At 37.8% G+C, this 23,326-nt stretch overlaps 1 protein-coding gene across 1 annotated transcript; it reads left to right on the top strand.

The window, feature by feature from the left end:
• The first annotated feature begins 700 nt into the window (after positions 1-700).
• On the top strand, positions 701-23,326 carry LOC134745983 (putative inorganic phosphate cotransporter). Its single transcript, XM_063680144.1, has 10 exons — positions 701-1,489; positions 4,301-4,480; positions 4,718-4,856; positions 5,708-5,925; positions 6,675-6,824; positions 10,349-10,481; positions 11,724-11,848; positions 12,394-12,513; positions 13,859-14,003; positions 23,235-23,326. Exons 1-10 carry the CDS (start codon positions 1,322-1,324, stop codon positions 23,261-23,263), a joined length of 1,407 nt encoding a protein of 468 aa, XP_063536214.1. The 5' UTR covers positions 701-1,321; the 3' UTR covers positions 23,264-23,326.

Here is a 23,326-nt window from a genome sequence, read left to right as displayed (position 1 = left end):
TGGTTTATTTAAGGCGGTTCCCTTTAAAAAAAAAAGAAACAAAATAAGTTATTTTGGTTGTTTATTTTCAATTTCTTTTTATTTATTTTTCCTTTTTAGTGTCATTTTTTTAAATTTTACAACGCGGATGCGTTACAGTGAAGCGTGTATCATCTTCATCTTCACAGTCAATCTCGCTTAGAAGAAAAAAGCGACCTTCATAACAAAATTAAGAAATGAAGATAATAAATAATCAATAAAAACACAAACAAGTGGCACGTGTAAGATGCATGCGTGCGAGACAAAATTCTCAAAGTTATCAAGAATTTACTGATAAATTTTTTTTGCTTGCATTGGCTGCCTTGTGACATCGTTGTTAAAAATAAAAACAATAATCAGTCAGATGCTCAACGCTACGCGGTTATTTCGAAAAAGCTAGAAAATATTTCCTTCTGAAACTTGATAGTATAATTCTAGTCATAGGAGTTAATTAAAGTGAAAAAATGCAGGAAGTAATAAAACCAAGTAAGTCGTAATTTTCAAAGTGTTTATTATAAGCAGTTAGGTATTTCAAATAAATCAAAACAATTTTAGTAACATGTTACTAAATTTTATGACATGTCATTAACTCAATAATTATCTATAGACTGACACGTTAATAGTTGTGATTATAAAATGATACTGCAGCGTTAAAAAAACTATTACAGTGCGGACTCTTAGAAGTAGATCATATACACATGTATATATGCCTTTTTACTGAATTTTAACGTTTCCCTTGTCGTAAGGATACGAATACATTGATTAGAATAGAAAGAATAGAATAGAAATATTTTTATTCGTAAACCCACAAACAATCATATAACATAATATAAGGGAAAAAAAGTATAAGGAGAATAAAGTGTCACGAAATGGCCTCATCTCAGCATGTTGCTGGCGACTTCTAGCGCTGATTTTCCGATGAGGCCATCAAGTGAGAAAAAATCACGGAGAGTAACAGACAAAAAGAAAATAATTAACCGAAAAAAGAAGGCAAACTTTTACAGAAAAGCGATACAGCATAACGACATTACATAACGCTAAGTAAAATTTAAATAACACGGATGAACTGATTATCTTTAAGGTTTTTGCCTAATTACGTACACAGTTATAACTTTCTATACGTTATCCCTTGACAGGTTCAGAATCAGATTATATGTTGGGACGAACCTAAATATATGTATTGACAATCATCCTAAAGGTCTGGCTTTGATCTAAGAACAAGAACAAAATCATGACGTTGTTAGGCGGACCATGCCAGTATATTCGCATTCACAAATAGTGCTGTATCTACTTGAATTAGTGAATGGTTTTGCCGCCTTTTACTTACTTCTTGACATTGAATACAGAAGCGGTATTTGGTATCCGACACGTACAATGTGTGATGCTGTTCTTCGCGATGCTGTTGGCCTTCGGCATGAGGGTGAACATGAGCATGGCTATCGTCGCCATGACGGACTCTTCTATGGAAAATGTGAGTACTGTATCAGTGCGTCTGCATCATCAGGATTAGTAAGGATAGTAGATCCTTAAGGTCCAGTAGGTTCAGTCAGCAGTTTTTGAAAAACCGTAGGTCTTTACTAGGTAGGTAGTAGGTAGGTAGGTAAACTAGATAACAATACGGTCGCCGAAAAATTTATAAGCAATCTTGAGGCATTTCTCTAGGCTAACTTTATCGATTCGAAACCTGGCCCCGTAGACAATACATGCCAATCGCTAACGCTCCGTAGCGAATGAAACGCAACTGTCACTGTCACACTAATATGGAAGAGTGATAGAGAGACACAAAGCGATTTGATGGCGAAGCGATAGCGATTGTCAGCTAGGCTAGGCCGTCCTGACTTTGCACAAAAGCTAAAAATTGCTTCTAAAATGCGCAGTTTTATTTTTGAATTAAAATTCAAAAACAAGATATCCGCGATCCCGGGCACGCACAGCCATCTTGCTCACGCTTGCGCTCAGTCAAGAACCTTATCTTATTTTCTGAAATAAATAAAACTTGTTTTTAGAACATATTTGTTTTTTTTACTATAGGCCAGGAAATAAATGCCCATAAAAAGGTATAGAGGGAAATGCTTGGAACACAATTTTTGACTTCGTAGCTTTGTTTGAACTAGTTAGGAGGTGAACATATCAAAAGTCCCCGGCCGTAACCCTGGTGCTGAGGGGGAGAGGGGGGTTTGAAGGTTAATTTTTTTTGGTTTTTCGATTATATCTCGGAAACTATGGGTCTGAGCGACATGGCCACTTATAGAAAATGAAGTGATTTAATTTGTTACAAGTTTTATTAGGTAATTTTTTTTAGATATCTTGTATAGTTTTTGAGATATCAATGTCAAAAATTGTGTTCCTAGCATTTATGTATTATACCTTCATATATTTTTATACCTTCTTATTGCTTGGCCTACTATGTAAAATCCAACTTTGTATTTATATTTATCACCTGTATACTTACTCTTGCCATAGACACATTAAGAATACGATTGTTAATAGAAATTAGTAAGTAGGTAATATAAATACAAAGTTTGGTTGTAGTAAAAGATACAAAAATGTTGTACAAATAAAAGATCATAGTAACTTCGACTTTAGCACGTGACCTAATCTGAAGTACAGTGCAGTAAAAACAAAAGTCATTCTTAAAACTAAGTGCTAAAGTTTCTTTCTGAACAAAGATTGCCGAAGTTTTCGCTAGGTACAGGCTGTTTGTTTATCTTGATTATTACATAAAACTCTTATTTATTTATTTGGGATCACCAACAGACAATACATCATGAAAAAACAATCTGTAGCTTACATAACATTGAGGTTAGATGTTTGTCCAATTATAGGTAACCACAGCTTATACCAGTATCTTAGGACATACAATATAGGTACAGTAGGACATTTAGACTTAAGCTATTAATAAATAAATAAACAAATCTTAGATTCGATTTGATATTTATTTTTTGAATTTGATCTCAAGGCATGATAATTACATCTATATATTGATTAAAACTAATTCAGTTTGTTGATAATTGACTTTTAAGTTTTTTCTATAAGTAAATTATTTTTCTAAAGAATAATACTATTATATGATAGGTATATTAATATTAATTTACATTTGTATATAGCCAGGCAGAAATAAGTAACTTTTTCGTTTAAATATACACACCTACATAATAAATTAACATTAAGTAGGTTTTTTTTCAACACGTAGGAATATTGTGCAAGGTGAATATATACAACCTAGAAACCGCGTAAATAAATGTTGGCTCTCCCATATCGACATCTGATTAGCCACAATGTATTGTATAAAACGAGTAGTTTTTTTACACTTTTTTATTTATTTAACAGAGATAAATCACAAATTTTACTTGATATTTGATAAAAACCGGCCAAGTGCGAGTCGGACTCGCGTTCCAAGGGTTCCGTACATTACACAATTTAATCAATGTATTTTTTATGTGAAATGTCTTTAAAAAACCTGTAGGGGTCGGATCAAAAACTAAGTAATTAAGTCCAACTCACGCTCTACTGCACATTTCTTATAGGTTTTCCGGTAATCTATAGGTAAAGATCTATTTTGTGTATTTTTTTCAATATTTTTGACCCAGTAGTTTCGGAGATAAAGGGGGAATGGTCAATTTTTGCCTATTTTCTTGAATAACTTCTAAACTATTTATCATAAAATTATATAAAGAATATATTTGAGATTCTCACATTGAACTCTCTCATTTGATATACAATATGGTTTGACAAACTTTATTTTTGAATTTTCTCATTTACCCCCCAAAAGTGGCCCCCGTGTTTAAAATTAATTTGTTTACATTACATTTCCATCTTTGGGTCACAAACTTACATATGTGTACCAAATTTCAACTTAATTGGTCCAGTAGTTTCGGAGAAAATAGGCTGAGACAGACGGACAGACAGACAGACGCACGAGTGTTCCTATAAGGGTTCCGTTTTTTCCTTTTGAGGTACGGAACCCTAAAAAGCATCATTAAGCCAGAACGGTTTGTCTCGATACTCCATTCCGCAGTACTTATATAATTAAATATACAATACAATACTTAGGTACACATCCAATTCGTAAACGACATAATGATTGCAAAGAATCACAAGTGAGCGCATCTCTTATCACACCGGCCGACCGAGCAAAACTAGAACCGGTCGGCGCATACTCGATACAGGCTGCTCCATTTATGCTATATGAAATAACATAATTATTAGTAGTAGAACAACTAAAGTAGAAAAAGTGTGTCACAATCACAATACTGGTCAAGGTACCTGTTTTTTTTTTCAGACATTCGATTGGAACATGCAAATGCAGAGCATGATTTTGTCTTCTTTCTTCTGGGGCTACATGATTCTTCAGGTTCCTGGCGGCCTCCTAGCTGACAAAGTTGGCGGCAGTCTCCTTATCGGCATTAGCATTGGAGCCAACTCCATCATATCTCTGATTCTGCCAACTGCTGCAGTTTACGTAAGTTCGTATCAACTTCAAAATACTCGTAGATTTGATGTGAGAGGTAGCAGTCTTCTGATTGGCAGCAGTTACCTCATCAGATATGGCATTGTATTTACCATTTTAACATTAATAAATAAATAATAAAATAAAAATCCCTTACTGAAGGTAAATCCATATATGTAATTATTATTTAAAATTTAGTGTAGGCGTATGGAATTGAGGGCAGATATAAAAATATTGGCTTAAATTCAGGGTGGCTGGTACGCAGTATGCGCTTGTCGTGTGCTGCAAGGTTTAACGCAAGGATTCGTCTTTCCAAGCACGCACAACCTTATCGGAAAATGGGTGCCTTTGGACGAAAAGAGTAGGATGGGAGCATTTATTTATGCAGGTAAAGTAATATCACCAATTTTTTCACTTGAATTGATTTTGTATAATAATAATAATATAATACGTATGGAAATTAATGAAATGAAAGATGTACCTATTTATGCCGGAGAGAAGTAATAATGTAATCTTTGTATGCCCTTGAGAAAAAGGTGTAATGAATATACTTTTTTATAAATAGGTAATCAATGTATAAGAGTGAACTTACATTATAAGGTCAAGAACAATACACAAGAATTGTGTTACTCATACAATTTACATCAATTTAATAATTAAAATCGCGTTGTGGCTCGTAAAATGTTATCGCTTTACTGTAAAAAGGAAACACCGTAATGTCAAATTGCAACGGGCAGAATAAAAAAATACTGATACTCCCATACTGCCAAACTTTCATACTTCAAATTTTGGAATGAGGTTATAAAGTCTGAGCAGTGAAGCTATTTGCATGTTAGCTGATGGAGTAATGAAGACAACCGTTCTTCCTGAAATAACAATACTTATGTACATTTTATCAAGTTATGTCATTATGTGAAGAGTATTTTATACATAACACATTCTTCTTCTTCTTCTTTACACTCTATAGTGATCGTGGCCATTATGTAATTTTTTTAAGCGACTCGCTTAACGACGGGTCGCAATTCCTCCCGTAGAGCTGCTTTCCGTGAGCATTCATTTACTGTGGCCGACACACTGGCTTTGATGTGGTCGGTCCATCTCATTGGCGATCATCCTCTAGCCCTGTCACCTGCCACTCTTCCTTGCATAACGAGACGTTCTAAGGATGTTCCGCTGTGAGACATTTTCCTTGAATGGAAATGTAGCCGATTCATTCAGAATTTGTAAAATCTTTCCCAGGGGCTCAACTGGGTACGGCAGTTATGCTGATGTCAGCTGGCTTCCTGGCCAACTATTGGGGCTGGGTTTCTATATTCTACTTTGTTGGTACATGTGGAGTCATCTGGACCCTCGTGTATATCTTCATCGGAGCAGGAGAACCTCAAAACTCGAAGTTGATAAGTGAAGAAGAGAAGCTGTATATTCAGACTTCTCTTGGTCAAGTTGGAGGCAAAAAAGTAAGTTATTGAACTAGAATTCAATGTTCCAAACAAATGCACTTCAAACAATCTAAAATACGGATACATTTTTTTATTATTGCTAATTTTATTGTTAGGGTTCCGTACCTCAAAAGGAAAAAACGGAACCCTTATAGGATCACTCGTGCGTCTGTCTGTCTGTCTGTCTGTCAGTCCGTCTGTCACAGCCTATTTTCTCCGAAACTACTGGACCCATTAAGTTGAAGTTTGGTATACATATAGTTTGTGACCCAAAGACGGATTTAACGTAAACAAATTAATTTTAAGCACGGGGGCCACTTTTGGGGGGTAAATTAGAAAATTAAAAAATTAAGTTTTTCAAACTATATCGTGTTACATATCAAATAAAAGAGCTTATTGTGAAACTCTCAAATATATTTTTTTTATAATTTAATGATAAACAGTTTAGAAGTTATTCAAGAAAATAGGCAAAAAATTACCTTTCTCCCCCCTTTATCTCCGAAACTACTGGGACTAAAATTGTGAAAAAAATACATAAAATAGATCTTTACCTATAGATTACAGGAAAACCTATTAGAAATGTGCAGTCAACCGTGAGTCGGACTTAATTACTTAGTTTTTGATCCGACCCCTACGGGTTTTTTAAAGACATTTCACTCACGTTTCACATAAAAAATACATTGTTTAAATTATGTCATGTTCGGAACCCTTGGAATGCGAGTCCGACTCGCACTTGGCCGGTTTTTTTATTTATCCATTTATTTCAGGCCCTTCCCATGCCATGGACGTCGTTGCTGACATCCATGCCCTTCATCAGTGTGATCATCGTGCACTGTTGCCAAAACTGGGGATTCTATACGCTAATGACTGAGATGCCGTCTTATATGAGCCAAGTTCTTGGAGTCAACGTCAAAGCGGTATGTAATAGTTATTTGTGCAACAAGAGAGGAAAGTTGGGTTTTCTTGCGAGTGTTTATTTTTGTTGGCAAAAACACGAGATGTAAAATAACTTTGCTCTCGTATTGCACACATAATTTTTCACCTCAGTAGTGAGAACATATTAAAGGTTAAAATGTATTTCGAATTACACAGAATAATACAGAGAAACTACCAGGTAATATATCACGGAGTGGACAATAAAAGAAACGGGGTGGCCGTGGTTCTGGATCACAACTTCAAGTCACGAATAGTAAATATCACACGAAAGAGCGACCGCCTAATAGCGGTAAAGCTGGCATTAGATCACCAGCAAGTAACCAACATAATATCAGCATACGCACCACAAACTGGCTGCACAGAAATGGAAAACGTAGAGTTCTGGGAGGATTTCGATGAACTACTGCAAGGCATACCATCAAATGAATATAAGATAATTGACGGCGACCTCAACGGACACGTGGGCGCAACAAATGACACTTCTAACAACGTGCACGGAGGTTTTGGGACGGGTAAATTGAATAAGCAAGGGGAAGCTATCTTGGATTTTGCAGCGAGACATTCACTAACCTTAGTGAACCTTTTGTGTTAACAAACTTCAAAAAGAGATATGAACACCTAACCACCTACAAATGTGCGGGGAAAACATCACAAATAGATTATATCATCTCGGACGTCTCTATTAAGCAAAAGTTTAAAGATTGCAAGGTCATCCCGGGTGAGGCTCTGACATCTCAACACCGGATTTTGGTAGCCGTATACGACCTATAAAAACAAATGTAGATAAAACACCAAGAACAAAGTGGAAAGAACTGGATGGCCCTAAGGGTGAACTGCTACTGGCTGGTTTAAAGACTTACTTGAAAGCTGATTTGGACGTAATGTATGAGCACGCTGAAGATATTTGGACTAAGTTTGAAGAGCACTGCAGAACAAAAGCAGCAGAGATTTTGGGAGTATCTAAAGGACCTCTATGCTCTGGCAAAGATCCCGAATGGTGGAACGATAAAATAAAGGAGGCTTTAGCTAACAAGAAAACTCTATTTAAAACATGGCAAAGTTCGCAGGCAGAAGAAGATAAGGCCAAATATAAAGAAGCAAAGAGACAAGCAAAGATCTGCATTGCTGTGCAGAGAACAAATGCAAACCAAGCTTTCTATGACGGATTAGAAACGGCTAAAACAGAAAATGAAGTACTCAAAATTGCTAAGGGCAGGCATAAAGCCACCACCGACATCAAAATTAACAGGTACATCAAAAGCAGGGACCAAGTTCTGTTAACTGACAGCACGCAAATCAGACAGAGATGGTATGAATACTATGAACAACTGCTAAACGAAGAATTCCCCCACGAGGATCCCGCACCTCTTGAACCTGTCTATGGGCCAATACCTGAAGTCGATCCGCATGAAGTAAAGCTAGCTGTGGCTAAGATGAAAAACAGAAAAGCTCCAGGCCCAGATGAGGTCCCAGCTGATTTATGGAAACGACTTGGCCCGGTAGCAGTCAGTTGGCTGACCAGACTGTTTAACATCGTCCTGTCCACAAAGAGAATTCCAGAATCATGGCGCCAGAGCTATCTGCTACCATTCTATAAAAACAAGGGAGATGTGGCTGAGTGCGAAAACTACAGAGGAATTAAACTGACTTCACATACGCTAAAGATATGGGAGCGAATTTTAAATAGCCGTCTCTCGTCTCTAACGGAAATCTCCCCAAATCAGTTTGGTTTCACGGCATCCAAATCAACCATGGATGCTATACAGGCGGTCAGAATCCTGATGGAAAAACATCGAATAAACAAAAAAGACCTGCATCTTGCATTCATTGACCTCGAGAAGGCTTTTGATAGGGTGCCCCGTAAACTGGTGTGGCAGGCTCTAAGGGCGCAGAAAGTGCCAGAATACTATATAGACCTAATACGAGACATGTACCACGACGTCAGTACAAAAGTCAAAACCTTAGCAGGCTTAAGTAATGCGTTCGAGGTCAAGGTGGGCGTTCATCAGGGATCTGCACTCAGCCCGTTCTTGTTCAATCTTGTGATGGACTATCTCACAAACCACATTCCGGCACCATTACCTTGGACGATGCTGTACGCCGACGATATCGTACTGGCGGCTAATACTGCACAACATCTGCAAGTACTTTTAAATACCTGGACACATTCTCTCGAGAAGCATGGACTCCGAGTGAGCAGGAGTAAGACAGAGTATCTGAAATGCCCATTCAGCGGGAACACAACCCCTGAAACAATCTGCATCGGATCAACACCCATCCCTACAGTCAACAAGTTCAAATATCTGGGCTCCATGCTTACGGCGGCTGCCAATATAGATGCCGATGTTACGCACCGAATAAATGTAGCGTGGCAAAAATGGCGGACTCTCACCGGAGTTCTGTGTGACCCCCGCATGCCTATAAAAACGAAGGGCAAAGTCTATAAGACAGCAGTTCGCCCGGCATTACTGTACGGATCGGAATGCTGGACAGTAAAGAAGACACACGAGCAAAAAGCCCACGTAAACGAAATGAAGATGCTGCGGTTGGCGGGAGGGGTGACCAGGATGGACAGGGTGCGCAACGAGCACATACGGGGTAGTTTTAAGGTCGCGCCTATCACATACAAAATGATAGAGTCCCGCCTTAGATGGTATGGCCATGTAATGAGACGCAGTGAAGACCATGTGGTAAAAATCGCTCTAAACTTACCAGAACGTAAGAAAGGTATCGGCCGCCCGCCATTGACCTGGTGGTCTAACATAGAGAGAGACCTCAAGAAAACCCAATTGCCAAAACCGACAATCCAGGACCGACGGGCCTGGCGCAAAAATGTGAGGAGACCCGACCCCAGATAACGGGAGCAGGGACGGACAAAGAAGAATACAGAGAAACTTAAAAAAAAAAAGAAAAAAAATGTAATAAAAGTATGAAGTGGCAGTTCATGGCCTTCACTGAATTAAAAAGCCACTTTGTTGTACTCCCTCGAAAGCAGAAATGTGCAGTTAAGCGTGAGTCGGACTTAATTACTTAGTTTTTGATCCGACCCCTACGGGTCTTTTAAAGACATTTTACATAAAAAATACATTGTTTAAATTGTGTAATGTACGGAACCCTTGGAACGCGAGTCCGACTCGCACTTGGCCGGTTTTTCTTAATTATTATATTTCTCTAATCTGGTACTTAGTACATTATGTAGTTATGTGACATACCACAAAATTATAGTAAATTATACATTGGAGTTATTCTATTCCAATAATTCCAAATCATATCTAATAACATGATTATTTTGCGGTAAATTATGTCTTTAATTTTATAACGCGTTTTTCGCCGCATTGTAGCGTAAATCTGCGCCTACAAACAGAGAACCTGCCCAGCGGGTCGCTCGCAGTGAATGTGTTAAATGGACTATTCCTTAATGGTACATTAAATTAGATTTTTAGTTTTGATATAGACGATGGAGGAATGTTTATAAAAGGTATATTATAAATATTTTTGTTTTTAGAATGGCGTATTGTCGGCCACCCCTTACCTCGTGATGTACATCCTCAGCTTTCCCGTTGGCTTCATATCTGATTATGCCCTCGGTAAGGGCTGGGTCAGTACTACTGCCGCCAGGAAGATTAGCAATAGCATCGGTAATTCAGTTTTAATAGTAATAATTAAGATTTATAGATAAAAAGTAGCTCACCATAATAATTGCCAATGTAAACACCGATTGTGGTAGTTTGGTGTGTGGTCATTTTGAAGACAAATAACTATAGGTATATGGCGGCTTTGAGGAAACGGGGAGAAATATGCGGGGTTAGAGGGTCGTTTGTTTGTGCCTCTGGCGGTTGAGACTTCTGGCTGTTGGTGTTCAGAGGCAAGAGATTTCTTTAAGGAGGTCGGGAATCGGTTGCGCAATAGAGGCCTCGATCCCCGCTCCGGGTCATTCTTGGTACAGAGGTTATATCAATCGCGATTTAACACGGTATAGTCTAAGATACGTTATATATGGTCGACCTTTACCGATACGTCTGACGGATGAAAATTATATTTTATAAAAGAAAATATGATCCTGAACATAAATAAATAGGGTTGCCTAAAGAAATATGGTCAAGGTTTAATAGATTTTTGAAAATAATTTTTTTTCTTCAAATTTCACCGATTTGTCTGACGAACGAAATAAGTTCCAATGGAAAGTATACAACTGAGACATGAATAAATTAGGTTGCTTATGTTTTTCCGGTCACTATTATGAGGTTGCCGTGTTTAAACAGGTGAGTTTAAATCGATAATTGCACCCCATCTGTCTGACGCTTGAATGGTATATCAAAATAATGATAATTTTATTGCGAATATAATGGTATAGGGTTGCCTGCGAAAATCCGGTCACAAATAAGGGTTGGCATATTTCTTTAGGCATCCCTATTTATTTATATTCAGGAATATATTTTCTTTCATAAAATATAAATTTCGTCCGTCAGACGTATCGGTTAAGGTCGATTTAATTTTTAAGTGTAATTTTTAAGGGTAAAAACGGGACCCTATTACTAAGACTCAACTGTCCGTCTGTTTGTGTGTCTGTCTGTCCGTCTGTCTGTCACCAGGCAGGCAGCAGGCAGGCAGGCAGGTGGCAGGTGTCTGTATCTCATGAACCGTGATAGCTAGATAATTGAAATTTTCACAGATGATGTATTTCTGTTGCCGCTATAACAACAAATACTAAAAACAGAATAAAATAAATATTTATGTGGGGCTCCCATACAACAAACGTGATTTTTTGCCGTTTTTTGCGTAATGGTACGAAACCCTTCCCTTCGTGCGCGAGTCCGACTTGGCCGGTTTTTATTAATTTAATAACTAGAGTTATGCTATTTGTTTTTTTTTCTTGACAGGTACTATAGGCCCAGCATTGGCTTTAATTGGATTAGCGTATGTGCCAGCTGGTAACATAACCCTAGCGGTCAGTGCACTATCCGCCGTGGTGGGACTTAACGCAGCGATGCTCACTGGCTTCATGGTAAGGCTCTTCTTCGTGCCAAATCAACGTAAAATATCAACGCCCTGTGGAAACTTTGCGGTTTCACTCACGTATTTTTAGTCACTCGCGCGACATGTTTCGGAGAGCCTAGGTCTCCATTCACGACGTCACGACGGGCGGGCGTCACGTACTGCAGCGCGCCGCGTCGCGGCCGCCCGTCGTGACCACTACTCACTCAGGCACTGTTAGTGCTTGAAAATGGAGACCTAGGCTCTCCGAAACATGTCGCGCGAGTGACTAAAAATACGTGAGAGAAACTGCTAAGTTAGCTAAGTTAGTATGTCTCACGATAGTTTAAAGCCCTATGGAAACTTCAGTGCCTGTTAATTATACACTGACGATTTATGTAACATTCAGTTACTTTCTAAGAAACAAAAAATAGATAAAAACTGCCGAGCTACGCAAACTACCTATGCTATTTCGTTTCAAAAAATGTGTCTAACCATATGCAGACATGGAAATGAAATCGAGAAAAAGTCGGTTTATTTACAGCGAAAAATAAATAATTGTCTTTATTATTTCAGCTAGTTCATCTGGACATGGCCCCCAATTTTGCAGGAACTATGCTTGGCATCTCGAACGGCCTTGGCAACATCATTTCCGTCATTGCACCATTAGCAGCAGGAGCTATTATAAAAGACGGGGTATAATTTATCGTAACATTTCGAATATATTATAATTATAAGGACATAAAAAAAACCTAGTCGTAAAAAGTACTTCTTCCTTTTTTAGTCCGTTAAAAATAAACTTAAGGCCGTTCCATCGGTTTGCCGCTGTCACTGTCACATTTCGCAAGAAAGAACGGGAAAGAGCATGCGCGCCAAGTGTCAATTTCGATCGAATTTTGTCGGTTTTTATTTATTTAAAAAAATTACTATTTAAGTTAAGATTGTTTTTTCTTCTTTTTTTGTAGTGTCACATGGTAAATAACCGAGTAAAGTTTGATTAAAAGTCCGAGTTAGAGGTTACTTTGTGAATTAATTGTATCGAGCGAAGTGTCATAATTCGTGTATCGGAAGCTATGTTATTAAAAATAATATAGTCAAGAACTACATATATTTTTTCCACGTCTACGAATATCAACGCCTCTTAGAAAAACATGATCATATAAGGAGATTTTTCGCCTTCTGGCTCAGGGAACCGCCTTAAACATCAAGGACTACTTAACTAAATATTTGTTTTTACTATAATGAATACGTCATCGGTTCATTAATGTCATATCACATCCAGCACGCACGGCACGCTACAAATGGGAACAGTTCACTTGAGACAGGGCGGAGACGTGATTGCAGAGATATCGTTGCATCGCGTTGCTTATCAAATTTAGTCTCTGTCAATCAGTAAGTAGTCAATCTAACCTTGAGGAAGGAGGTGATTCCATTTGGTATGGGGTTGTGTGGCAATTCTGTATGAAATATTACCTTATATGTGTTTCAAAACCATGTATTCGGAGTATTTTGGAGGCTTAATAAAAGCGAAAGGCTGTGCGCTGTGGTTGGGTAACTGTCGCAGAGCCGTGAAGGGCTAGCGCGATTTACTACTTAATTTGCTTCTTCGGACCTCGCGTTCGGAATGTAACTGGGCAATAAGAGTTGTGAATGATTCACGGTTAGTTTCACTAGACTTATATTGACCGGGATATAGACCGTGATTATTACCTTTCGAATTATTTATGAGCTCCCGATATTTCGACGCACTTACATGCATCTTGTTCACGGGTGACTGAAGATAGCGTGTCAAAGGTGTGTAGACCGCGGTCTGTCTACACAAGCAAGCAAAATGTAAGAATGAAATGAAGAAGAGGCGCAAGAATGAGGGTAGACCGAGCGCGGTCTACACAACTTTGACACCCACCCGCTATCTTCAGTCACCCGTGAACAAGATGCATGTAACTGCGTCGTAATATCGGGAGCTCATAAACAATTCAAAAGGTAATCACGATCTATATCCCGGTCAATATAAGTCTAACTGGGCAATGTTTAATTTCAGACTGATGCAGAAGAATGGCGCAAGGTGTTCTACCTGGCCTCATTTATTTATGTCTTCGGAAACACTATCTTCCTCATTTTCGGAACCAGTGTACGACAGTTGTGGAATGATCCGAAGCAAGATGAAAACGTCGATAATGTTACTGGTAACAATATTTCATTTTTACATTTTATAAAGTTAAATACCTAGTGAAGATGTCTATAACCTCGTTTATAAGAAAAAAGTAAACAATCTTGACGTGTCTTTTTATTGAAAAACACATTTGAAAAACAAGAGCACGTAGCAACTAACTATATGATATCATAATAGTATAGCATATACATGTTCATTGACATTATTTTGGTTTCATAAATAATATGAAAATAAAACTATGAAAACGGATTATATCGCGTATATATTCAATTAAATGCGTATTATGTAAGTATTATAAATTCAATATACGCGATATAATCGGTTTTCATAGTTTTATTTCATAAGTAACCCTTAACTACCTACTTGAAGATGTTGTTGAAGATGTGTAAACATGATCACAGTTTCCGAACGAACAATTAGTTTACTTATATTGCCACTTGGTGTCGCTACTGTCAATGCGAAATTAAAAATTGTAGTTATCATTGTTGTTAACTTCTATCTTACATTAAAACTGTTAATTAGCTATTCTATTCGGCGCATTATTTCCTCAGGTTATGGGCATAAACGCAATATAGAACTGAGGTTAATTATTTTAATCGTAGTAAAGTCAGTACAACAAGTAATTCGCGAAATAATTTGACCCGGGAACAATGGCTACGTCGTCGTCTAACCTGCAAATTGAAAAATTAGCCGGTCGCGAAAACTACTCGACGTGGAGGTTCGCAGTCAAATCGTATTTGGAGCACGAAGATTTATGGGAATGTGTTGATCCGGGAGTAGAAGTGGATGCCAAGAAAGACATTAAGGCCAAGTCCAAGATTATTTTGTTAGTGGAACCAATCAACTACGTTCATATTGAAAACGCAAAAACATCACGAGATGTGTGGTTAAATCTACAAAATGCATTTGAGGACTCCGGGTTGTCAAGAAAAGTGGGATTGTTACGTGATTTAATCAACACTTCGCTCGATAATTGCTCAAATATAGAAGATTATGTGAATAAAATTATGAGCTCTGCATACAAGTTAAGGAATATAGGCTTCGAAGTGGGAGATGAGTGGCTAGGCACACTCATGCTGGCGGGCCTACCAGAGAATTACAAACCAATGATCATGGGTCTCGAGAGTTCCGGCGTCAAGATATCATCAGATTTTATAAAGACTAAACTGTTACAAGAAGTGAAAAGTTCAGAGTCGTCTGCGTTCTTGACTAAAGGGAAGAGTACTTTTCACCAAAATACAAAGCCCAAAGGAAAAGGTCCACGTTGCTTCGGCTGCAATCGATATGGACATTTCAAGACTCAGTGTCCAGCGAAGAAAACTAGTAATGTTCAACATAGTTTTTCAGCAGTTTTTTCAGCATGCAATTCGTTAATAGATAAAGATGCTTGGTATGTAGACTCAGGTGCGACAATGCATATGACAAGATGTCCAGAATGGATGTACGATTTACAACCACCTCCGGTCCAGAAGATAATGGTGGCAAATAAAGCTTATGTCAAGGTTGAGAATATGGGTAAAGTAAATATTCAAACAGACACATGTAAAGATGGTTGTCCTATCCAGGTGAGAAAAGTTTTATTTATTCCTGAATTGGGTGCAAACTTGTTATCGGTCAGTCAATTAACAAAGAATGACTGCACAGTGGAGTTCACAAAACAAGGCTGTTATATTTTTGATGCCAACAAGAATCTCATAGCAACTGGACAAGCAATCAATGACTTGTATAAGCTTAATACTGTAACTGGCAGTGCATGTGCTGTCTTTTGTGCAAGTAAGGCAGATCTTGCCACCTGGCATAAACGGATGGCTCATCTGAATATGGCTGATGTGAAGAAGTTACAAGAGTGTGCTGAAGGCATAAATATTACTAATAAGCAGATTGATACTGTATGCAAACCCTGTTGTGAAGCAAAACAAACACGATTACCATTTCCGCATTCCGGTTCTAGAGCTACTGCATTGCTAGAAATAGTGCATTCAGATCTATGTGGTCCGATGGAGGTACCATCAGCCGGTGGTGCCAGATACTTCATAACTTTCATAGATGACTATTCCCGCAAAGTATATGTATATTTTCTAAAGAACAAAATGGATATTACAACGGTTTTCAAGACATTTAAAGAAGAGGTGGAAAATGAGTTAGAAAGAAAGATAAAAGTATTTAGGAGCGACAGAGGGACAGAATACTGTAACAAAGATTTTTCTGGATTTCTAGCAGCTTCCGGCATCAGACACCAGACCAGTGCTCCGTACACGCACGAGCAGAACGGATTGGCAGAGAGGATGATGAGAAGTCTGGTAGAGCGTGCAAGGTGCATGCTTTTTGATGCAAAGCTGAAGAAAAATCTATGGGCTGAAGCAGTTGCCTGTGCTGCTTATATCATCAACAGATCACCGTCACGAGTTTTGGATGAGGTAACACCATACGAGAAATGGACAGGTAAGAAACCTAACATTTCACACCTTAAGATATTTGGAACTAAGGCTATGGTACACATTCCAAAAGAAAAACGCCTAAAATGGGACCGTAAATCACAAGAATTAATTTTTGTAGGCTATTGTGATAATACAAAGGGCTACAGGTTGTTAAATCCTATTAATGGAAATATGGTGATTAGCAGGGATGTTATATTTATTGAGGATGGTAAAAGCACTGAAAATATGACACAGAAACCCATTTCAGGGCGACAGTTGACCACAGTCTCTCTTAGTTCCGATGAACAGACACAGGAGAGTGAAGATATAACAAATACTGATGATAGTACAGAGACAATACAGAATGAAACTACATCATCAGATTCTGAAACATCCTTTGACAGCTGTGTAATGAATACTAATGATGAGACATATTACCCCAGTGGTAGTGACAGCAATGAAAGTCTTGAAAGACAAATCACTTTGAGATCCCATCAGAAACATTTTGCTCCAGGTAATAATTTCATGTGTGTTCAGATTTCAGATCCGCTGACTGTAGAAGAAGCTTTGTCGAGTTCTAACGCTCAACACTGGAAAGATGCTATGGAAGAGGAGTATCGGTCCTTAATGGAGAATAATACATGGGAAATTACTACTCTACCACCGGGCAAGCGTCCAATACCATGTAAGTGGGTCTTCAAAACCAAGACAAATGAAAATGGAGCAATAGTGAAGTACAAGGCACGGCTCGTTGTCAAAGGATGTTCTCAAAAACCAGGCATAGACTACACTGAAGTATACTCACCAGTTGTCAGGTACGCTTCTTTAAGATATTTATTTGCCTTAGCGGTTAAATATGACCTAGATATATGTCAGATGGATGCCTTGTCAGCTTTTCTTCAAGGTGACATTGAGGAGGAGATCTACATGAAGCAACCGCCTATGTATGGCAACAACGGTGAGCAAGTATGCCGGTTAAATAAATCACTGTACGGTTTGAAACAGGCCAGCCGGCAGTGGAACAAGAAGATTGATATGACATTGAGAGAAATGGGACTCTCACGTTCAAAGTTAGATCCTTGTATCTATTATAAAATAGTAGATAGTAGCAACATGTTTTTTCTGGCCATTTATGTTGATGACCTTGTGTTTTTCACCAATAATCAGGAGACAAAACACTACTTTAAGGAAGAGTTACATAAAAAATTTAAAATTAAAGATTTAGGAGACATTAATTATTGTCTTGGCATACATGTGGAGAGAGATAGGACCAAAGGTATCTTGTATTTGGACCAAAGAAAATATATACAAGAAGTATTAAACAAATTTGGCACGTCTGATTGCAAAAGTGTACAAACACCAATGGATTTGAATAATAAGCTAATTGGAACTACTGAAAATGCCGAGATTTTAGATAATGTTCCTTATCAGGAAATAATTGGTTGTTTGTTTTACATCTCACAAGTTACTAGACCGGACATAAGTTTTGTCATAAATATGTTGAGCAAATATAACAAAAAACCAGAGATGCAGCACTGGGTTGCGCTGAAGCGTGTTATGCGCTATTTAAAAGGCACTCTTGATTACAGGCTGAGCTATAAGCAAGACTGTCAGGAAACCATGGCTCATGGATACTGCGATGCAGACTGGGCAAGTTCAGGAGATGACAGGCGTTCCTGTACCGGCTATACATTTCAGTTCCAGGGAGGAACAATCAGCTGGAACTCTAGACGTCAGCCTACCGTCGCGCTTTCTACAACAGAAGCGGAATATATGTCTCTATCGTCGTGCGTACAAGAGGCTTTGTGGCTTAAACAATTTCAAGAAAATTTGTGGCCACAACTGAAGAATGAAGCCTTAGTAATTTATAGCGATAATCAGAGCTCTATAAAACTTTCAGGTTCTGACGGATATCATTCCAGGACGAAGCACATCGATGTGAGGCACCATTTTGTCCGAGATAAGGTACTTGAAGGAGCCATTGAGGTGCGCTATGTACAGACAGACAAGATGATTGCAGACGCTCTTACTAAAGCAACGTCGCACACGAAATTGCATGCAAAATGCATTGGAAAGTTGCATGAAGGGTAATGTGTCCGAAATGGTGGAGGCCCTCAATACGCACCTACTTTTGCTTTTTGATGTCCATGCTCCTATCAGACGAACCTATGTTAAAGATCAATCCTATCCGTGGATCACCTTTACTATTAAGGAGATGATGAAACTACGTGATGACGCGCACTCTAGAAGCAAAGTGACGAAACTAGATGCGCATATAAAATATTATAAAGAATTAAAACGAATAGTTAGCGTTGCAATGCATCGCGAAAAAACGGCCTATTTTAATCGAAATATAAATTTTATGAAAAACCCCCGTAAATTATGGAAAAACATAAAAAATAATGTTGCAAACTTTAAAAAAAATGACTCCCAGTTGCCATCCCATCTCAGTAACCCTGAAAAAATTAACGAAAACTTTTTGAACCTTCCGTGTAATAATGATGTTAGTATATCCCTTTTGACATTCTATGAGTTTCACAGATTTGACTCGCATATTTTCAGACTGAAGCCCGTAAGTGAAACATTAGTATTAAATTTAATTAAATCAATTACAACAAACGCACAAGGTCACGATGGTCTCAATATTAGTATGATTTCGCTTACTTTACCTGAATCCTTAGCAGCAATCACAACCATTGTCAATAACTCATTAGAGACTGGTACATTCCCTGAGCAGTGGAAAGTGGCAGTCGTAAAACCAATTCCTAAAAACCAGAATCCCAATGACTACAAAGATCTTCGTCCCATTAGCATACTTCCTGTCATATCAAAAATAATGGAAAAGGTAGTTTGCATGCAAATGACGGACTACCTTGAGGCAAACAACATCTTGCCGAAAAAACAATCAGGCTTTAGGAAGTCTCGAAGCACTGCAACCGCTCTCCTAGATGTTGTAGATGATATTTTGGCTGCACAAGATGCTGGCGAGACTACATTACTGGTCCTGCTTGATTTCTCACGCGCATTTGACACAATTGATACCTCTCTCCTCCTATCTAAAATGGCTTTCTACGGGTTTGACAATTTATCATTGAAGTGGTTTCACAGTTATCTCAGCGGTCGTAAACAGTATGTTAAAATTTGTAATGATGATGGCACAGAGATGGTTTCTAGAACCCTGCCGGTCACCAGAGGTGTTCCTCAAGGCTCGATTTTGGGACCCATCCTGTTTAGCTTATATAGTGCAGATGTCATCAATCACATAAAACACTGCAACTATCATATATATGCGGATGATATACAGTTGTATGCGTCGTTTAAAGTAAATGATACCAGTGCGGCTGTACAAAACCTAAATGACGATTTAAATAACATAAACAGGTGGTGTGGCCAAAATATTCTACACTTGAACCCATCAAAATCAAAATTCATGTTGCTAGGCACACGGAAGCAAATTGATAAAGTTGCAGCACTTGATCCTGTAGTTTCTATAAAAGGCGCTCCTCTAGAAAGAGTCGTTGAGACTCGAAACCTGGGTCTTGTGATGGATGAATGTCTAAGGTTCGAAAAACATATTTCTGAAACTATGCGTAACTGCTTCTATCGGCTTAAAGTGCTGTACGGGATTCGCGAGTGTTTGTCTGTTGATATGCGCATCAAATTATGTGATACCCTTATTCTGTCGAAATTAAATTATGCTGATGTAGTGTTTGGCGAGTGTTTACTAGCTAAGACAAAAAAGGTACTGCAGCGAGTACAAAACGCATGTGCACGGTTTTGTTTCCCTGTCCCACGACGAGCACATGTTTCGCCGTTTTTAAACCAGCACGATCTCCTAAATATGAATTCACGTAGACATCTACACTTTTCCACATTGTTGTTTGGAGTCATAAAAAATAAAGAACCCTCGTACCTACATGACAAGCTTAACTTCTCGCAGCGCGCCATAAGACACGCATCACGACTCACTTTTCCTCCACACCGCACGGTTGCCTTCCGTGGCAGCTTTCGTTTCGCTGCCACCAAGTGTTGGAATGATTTGCCACCACCAGTACGTAATTCGAAAACCGTGTCCACCTTTAAAATTCACCTCCGTAAATTCATACTGGCTAAGCAAAAATGCAACACTTAGGCAACCGTGCACACTCAGTCACTCACACACAAATCGCATAGACACTTACATACATACATACACACAAACATTCATAAGACTTAGGTATAGGCTAATTTTAATTAAGTAATTTGATTGTTATTTGTATTTAAGCTTTCCCTTCTTTATTTTTTACATTGTGTTTACTAGTCCATCTACTGGGCCTTACTGAAAATCAGCGTCGCAGAGTGTGCCATGTTGGCTCACACCGTGACACCAAGCTGAGTAAGGACCATTTAGCGCAACCTCATTCTGTTTAATTATTTCTAGTTTTAGTCTTGTTATGTTGTGCTAATAAATGCTTTTTCTTTCTTTCTTTCTTTCAAATTGGCATATTGTTCTTCCAAGATGGGATTATGTTTAAGGGAGGATGTTGAAGATGTGTAAACATGATCACAGTTTCCGAACGAACAATTAGTTTACTTATATTGCCACTTGGTGTCGCTACTGTCAATGCGAAATTAAAAATTGTAGTTATCATTGTTGTTAACTTCTATCTTACATTAAAACTGTTAATTAGCTATTCTATTCGGCGTATTATTTCCTCAGTCCGATTTCTATAGCATAACCACCTACGAAAGGTCTGGTAGACCACTATTTGAAATGGGTCTAAAATATTTATAAGAATTATGTTAGAGGGACAATTAAATAATATTTACCTATCTATTGGTAGAAGGCATTTATTAACAAATACCGATACAAAATTAATCAATAACATATAGCTTGAACTTAACATATAACATTTTTCCTACTTTTAACAAAAAAATCATTGTAAATCCTTTGGGACAAGGGATCACAAAATATTATTTGCATGATATATTTTTTTATTAATAAATCTAAAAGAACAATAATCAGTCTAGCTAATCAGCTATAATTTTTAGGTATATAAAAACGTATTATTATTATAAAATTGCAAGCTATTCAAATAGCCATTTTTCGCGGCAGCCAATGCAGAGCCAATAAATACAATACTTACACATTTTATTCAATACTTTATTATATCTGTCCTAGAAAGCTGAAGTTTCCCATGTAGTCCAGGTTTTAGATACCTACATAGAACAGTAAAACTAATAAATCTGTAACTTTCACCCTCCCACCTCTAAAAAAGGGGGTGGAGTTCTGAATATATTACAAGTAAAACTAGGACACTTCTCGATGTCCTGATGAGCCTAGGGTTTACATAAAATGCTATACCGTAACCCTCCCTCCCCCCACCCCCGTTTGCTATCCTAAAACTGCACCCCGTTATAAAGGGGGGTGCAGTTCTAAATACTTATACAGAACTAGTGTACCCAGGGCACTTCCCGATGTCCTAGAGAGATAAAATATTTGGTATGAAGCCTATATGATTTCTATACAAAGATCATAAAAATTAAGAAATTTGTAACTTTTACCCTCCATCCCCTATTAGTGGAGTGCAGGCATAACAATTTTACAAAGAAAAAACATAAAATGCGTTAAAATATTAAAAACTACAAGCCCATAAAAATAAACGTAACCTCCTAGGCAAGGTCTCAGAGACCAGCGAGATATAGTATATAACCACCTAGGCAAGGTCGCTGAGACCACCGACGACAGTCTTTTGCTCACCAAATTCACAAAGACACACGTCCGAAGGCATCGATCACATGGCCGGCACTGAGACGGCTGCAGGGAAAGGTACAGGGTCACAGAGGTCCGTGCAATGAACACGTGTTGAGTTATTCACTATTTTGTATTTGCAAAGGTCTGAGAGACCTTGCGTAGGTGGTTAAGGGTTAACTATCGCGGTAACCGAAGACAGCCTATTTTCTCCGAAACTACTGGACCAATTAAGTTGAAATTTGGTATACATATGTACGTTTGTGACCCAAAGACGGACATGTAACGTAAACAAATTAATTTTGAACACGGGGGCCACTTTTGGGGGGTAAATGAGAAAATTAAAAAATAAAGTTTTTCAAACTATATCGTGTAACATATCAAATGAAAGAGCTCATTGTGAGAATCTTAAATATATATTTTTTATAATTTTACGATAAACAGTTGAGAAGTTATTCAAGAAAATAGGCAAAAAATTACCATTCCCCCCCTTAATCTCCGAAACTACTGGGTCTAAAATTTCGAAAAAAATACACAAAATAGATCTTTACCTATAGATGACAGGAAAACCTATTAGAAATGTGCAGTCAAGCGTGAGTCGGACTTAATTACTTAGTTTTTGATCCGATCCCTACGGGTTTTTTAAAGACATTTCACGCATGTTTCACATAAAAAATACATTGTTTAAATTGTGTAAAGTACGGAACCCTTGGAACGCGAGTCCGACTCGCACTTGGCTGGTTTTTTTAAAATCGTTTTTCAAAAAAAAGACACGTTAAGATTACTTACCCTTTTTCTAATGCTAAACAAAACGAAGTATAGTAACCGAAATCTGAATTTCAAAAGTACAAAATATTAGTGCGCATTTTATTTAGCAAGTGTTAATTAATACATATCACTGGACTGTGTCGTTGAATTCGTCTCCGTAGAAAAAAAAAAGAAAACAACTTAATATTTATATTACTAGTAACCAGGCGGGTTTTTCTATTATTTTTAATAACAAACTTTAATTTATCGTTTGTAAACATTATGTCAAATGTAATTTATAAAATATTACCAAGTATTGCAAATTGTATTAAGTATGTTTTTTTTTCAGATGCTGAAAAAAGAGAAAAAGTTATATAAATTCTACTGAAAGACTTAAAAATATATGTAAATATAAGTATGTCATACTCCATTTTTTAAGTT

This window comes from Cydia strobilella, chromosome 12 (assembly GCF_947568885.1).
Source record: "Cydia strobilella chromosome 12, ilCydStro3.1, whole genome shotgun sequence".
Classification (NCBI taxonomy): domain Eukaryota; kingdom Metazoa; phylum Arthropoda; class Insecta; order Lepidoptera; family Tortricidae; genus Cydia; species Cydia strobilella.
This window is presented reverse-complemented; position numbering and strand designations above follow the sequence as displayed.

Bases quoted from the DNA above. Each gene is read 5' to 3' on its own strand.
- LOC134745983 (XM_063680144.1), top strand. From the start codon at position 1,322: ATGGTTTTGCCGCCTTTTACTTACTTCTTGACATTGAATACAGAAGCG. The intron at 5,926-6,674 runs GTAAGTTATTGA...CATTTATTTCAG, and splicing joins GTCAAGTTGGAGGCAAAAAA to GCCCTTCCCATGCCATGGAC. The intron at 11,849-12,393 runs GTAAGGCTCTTC...TTATTATTTCAG, and splicing joins CGATGCTCACTGGCTTCATG to CTAGTTCATCTGGACATGGC.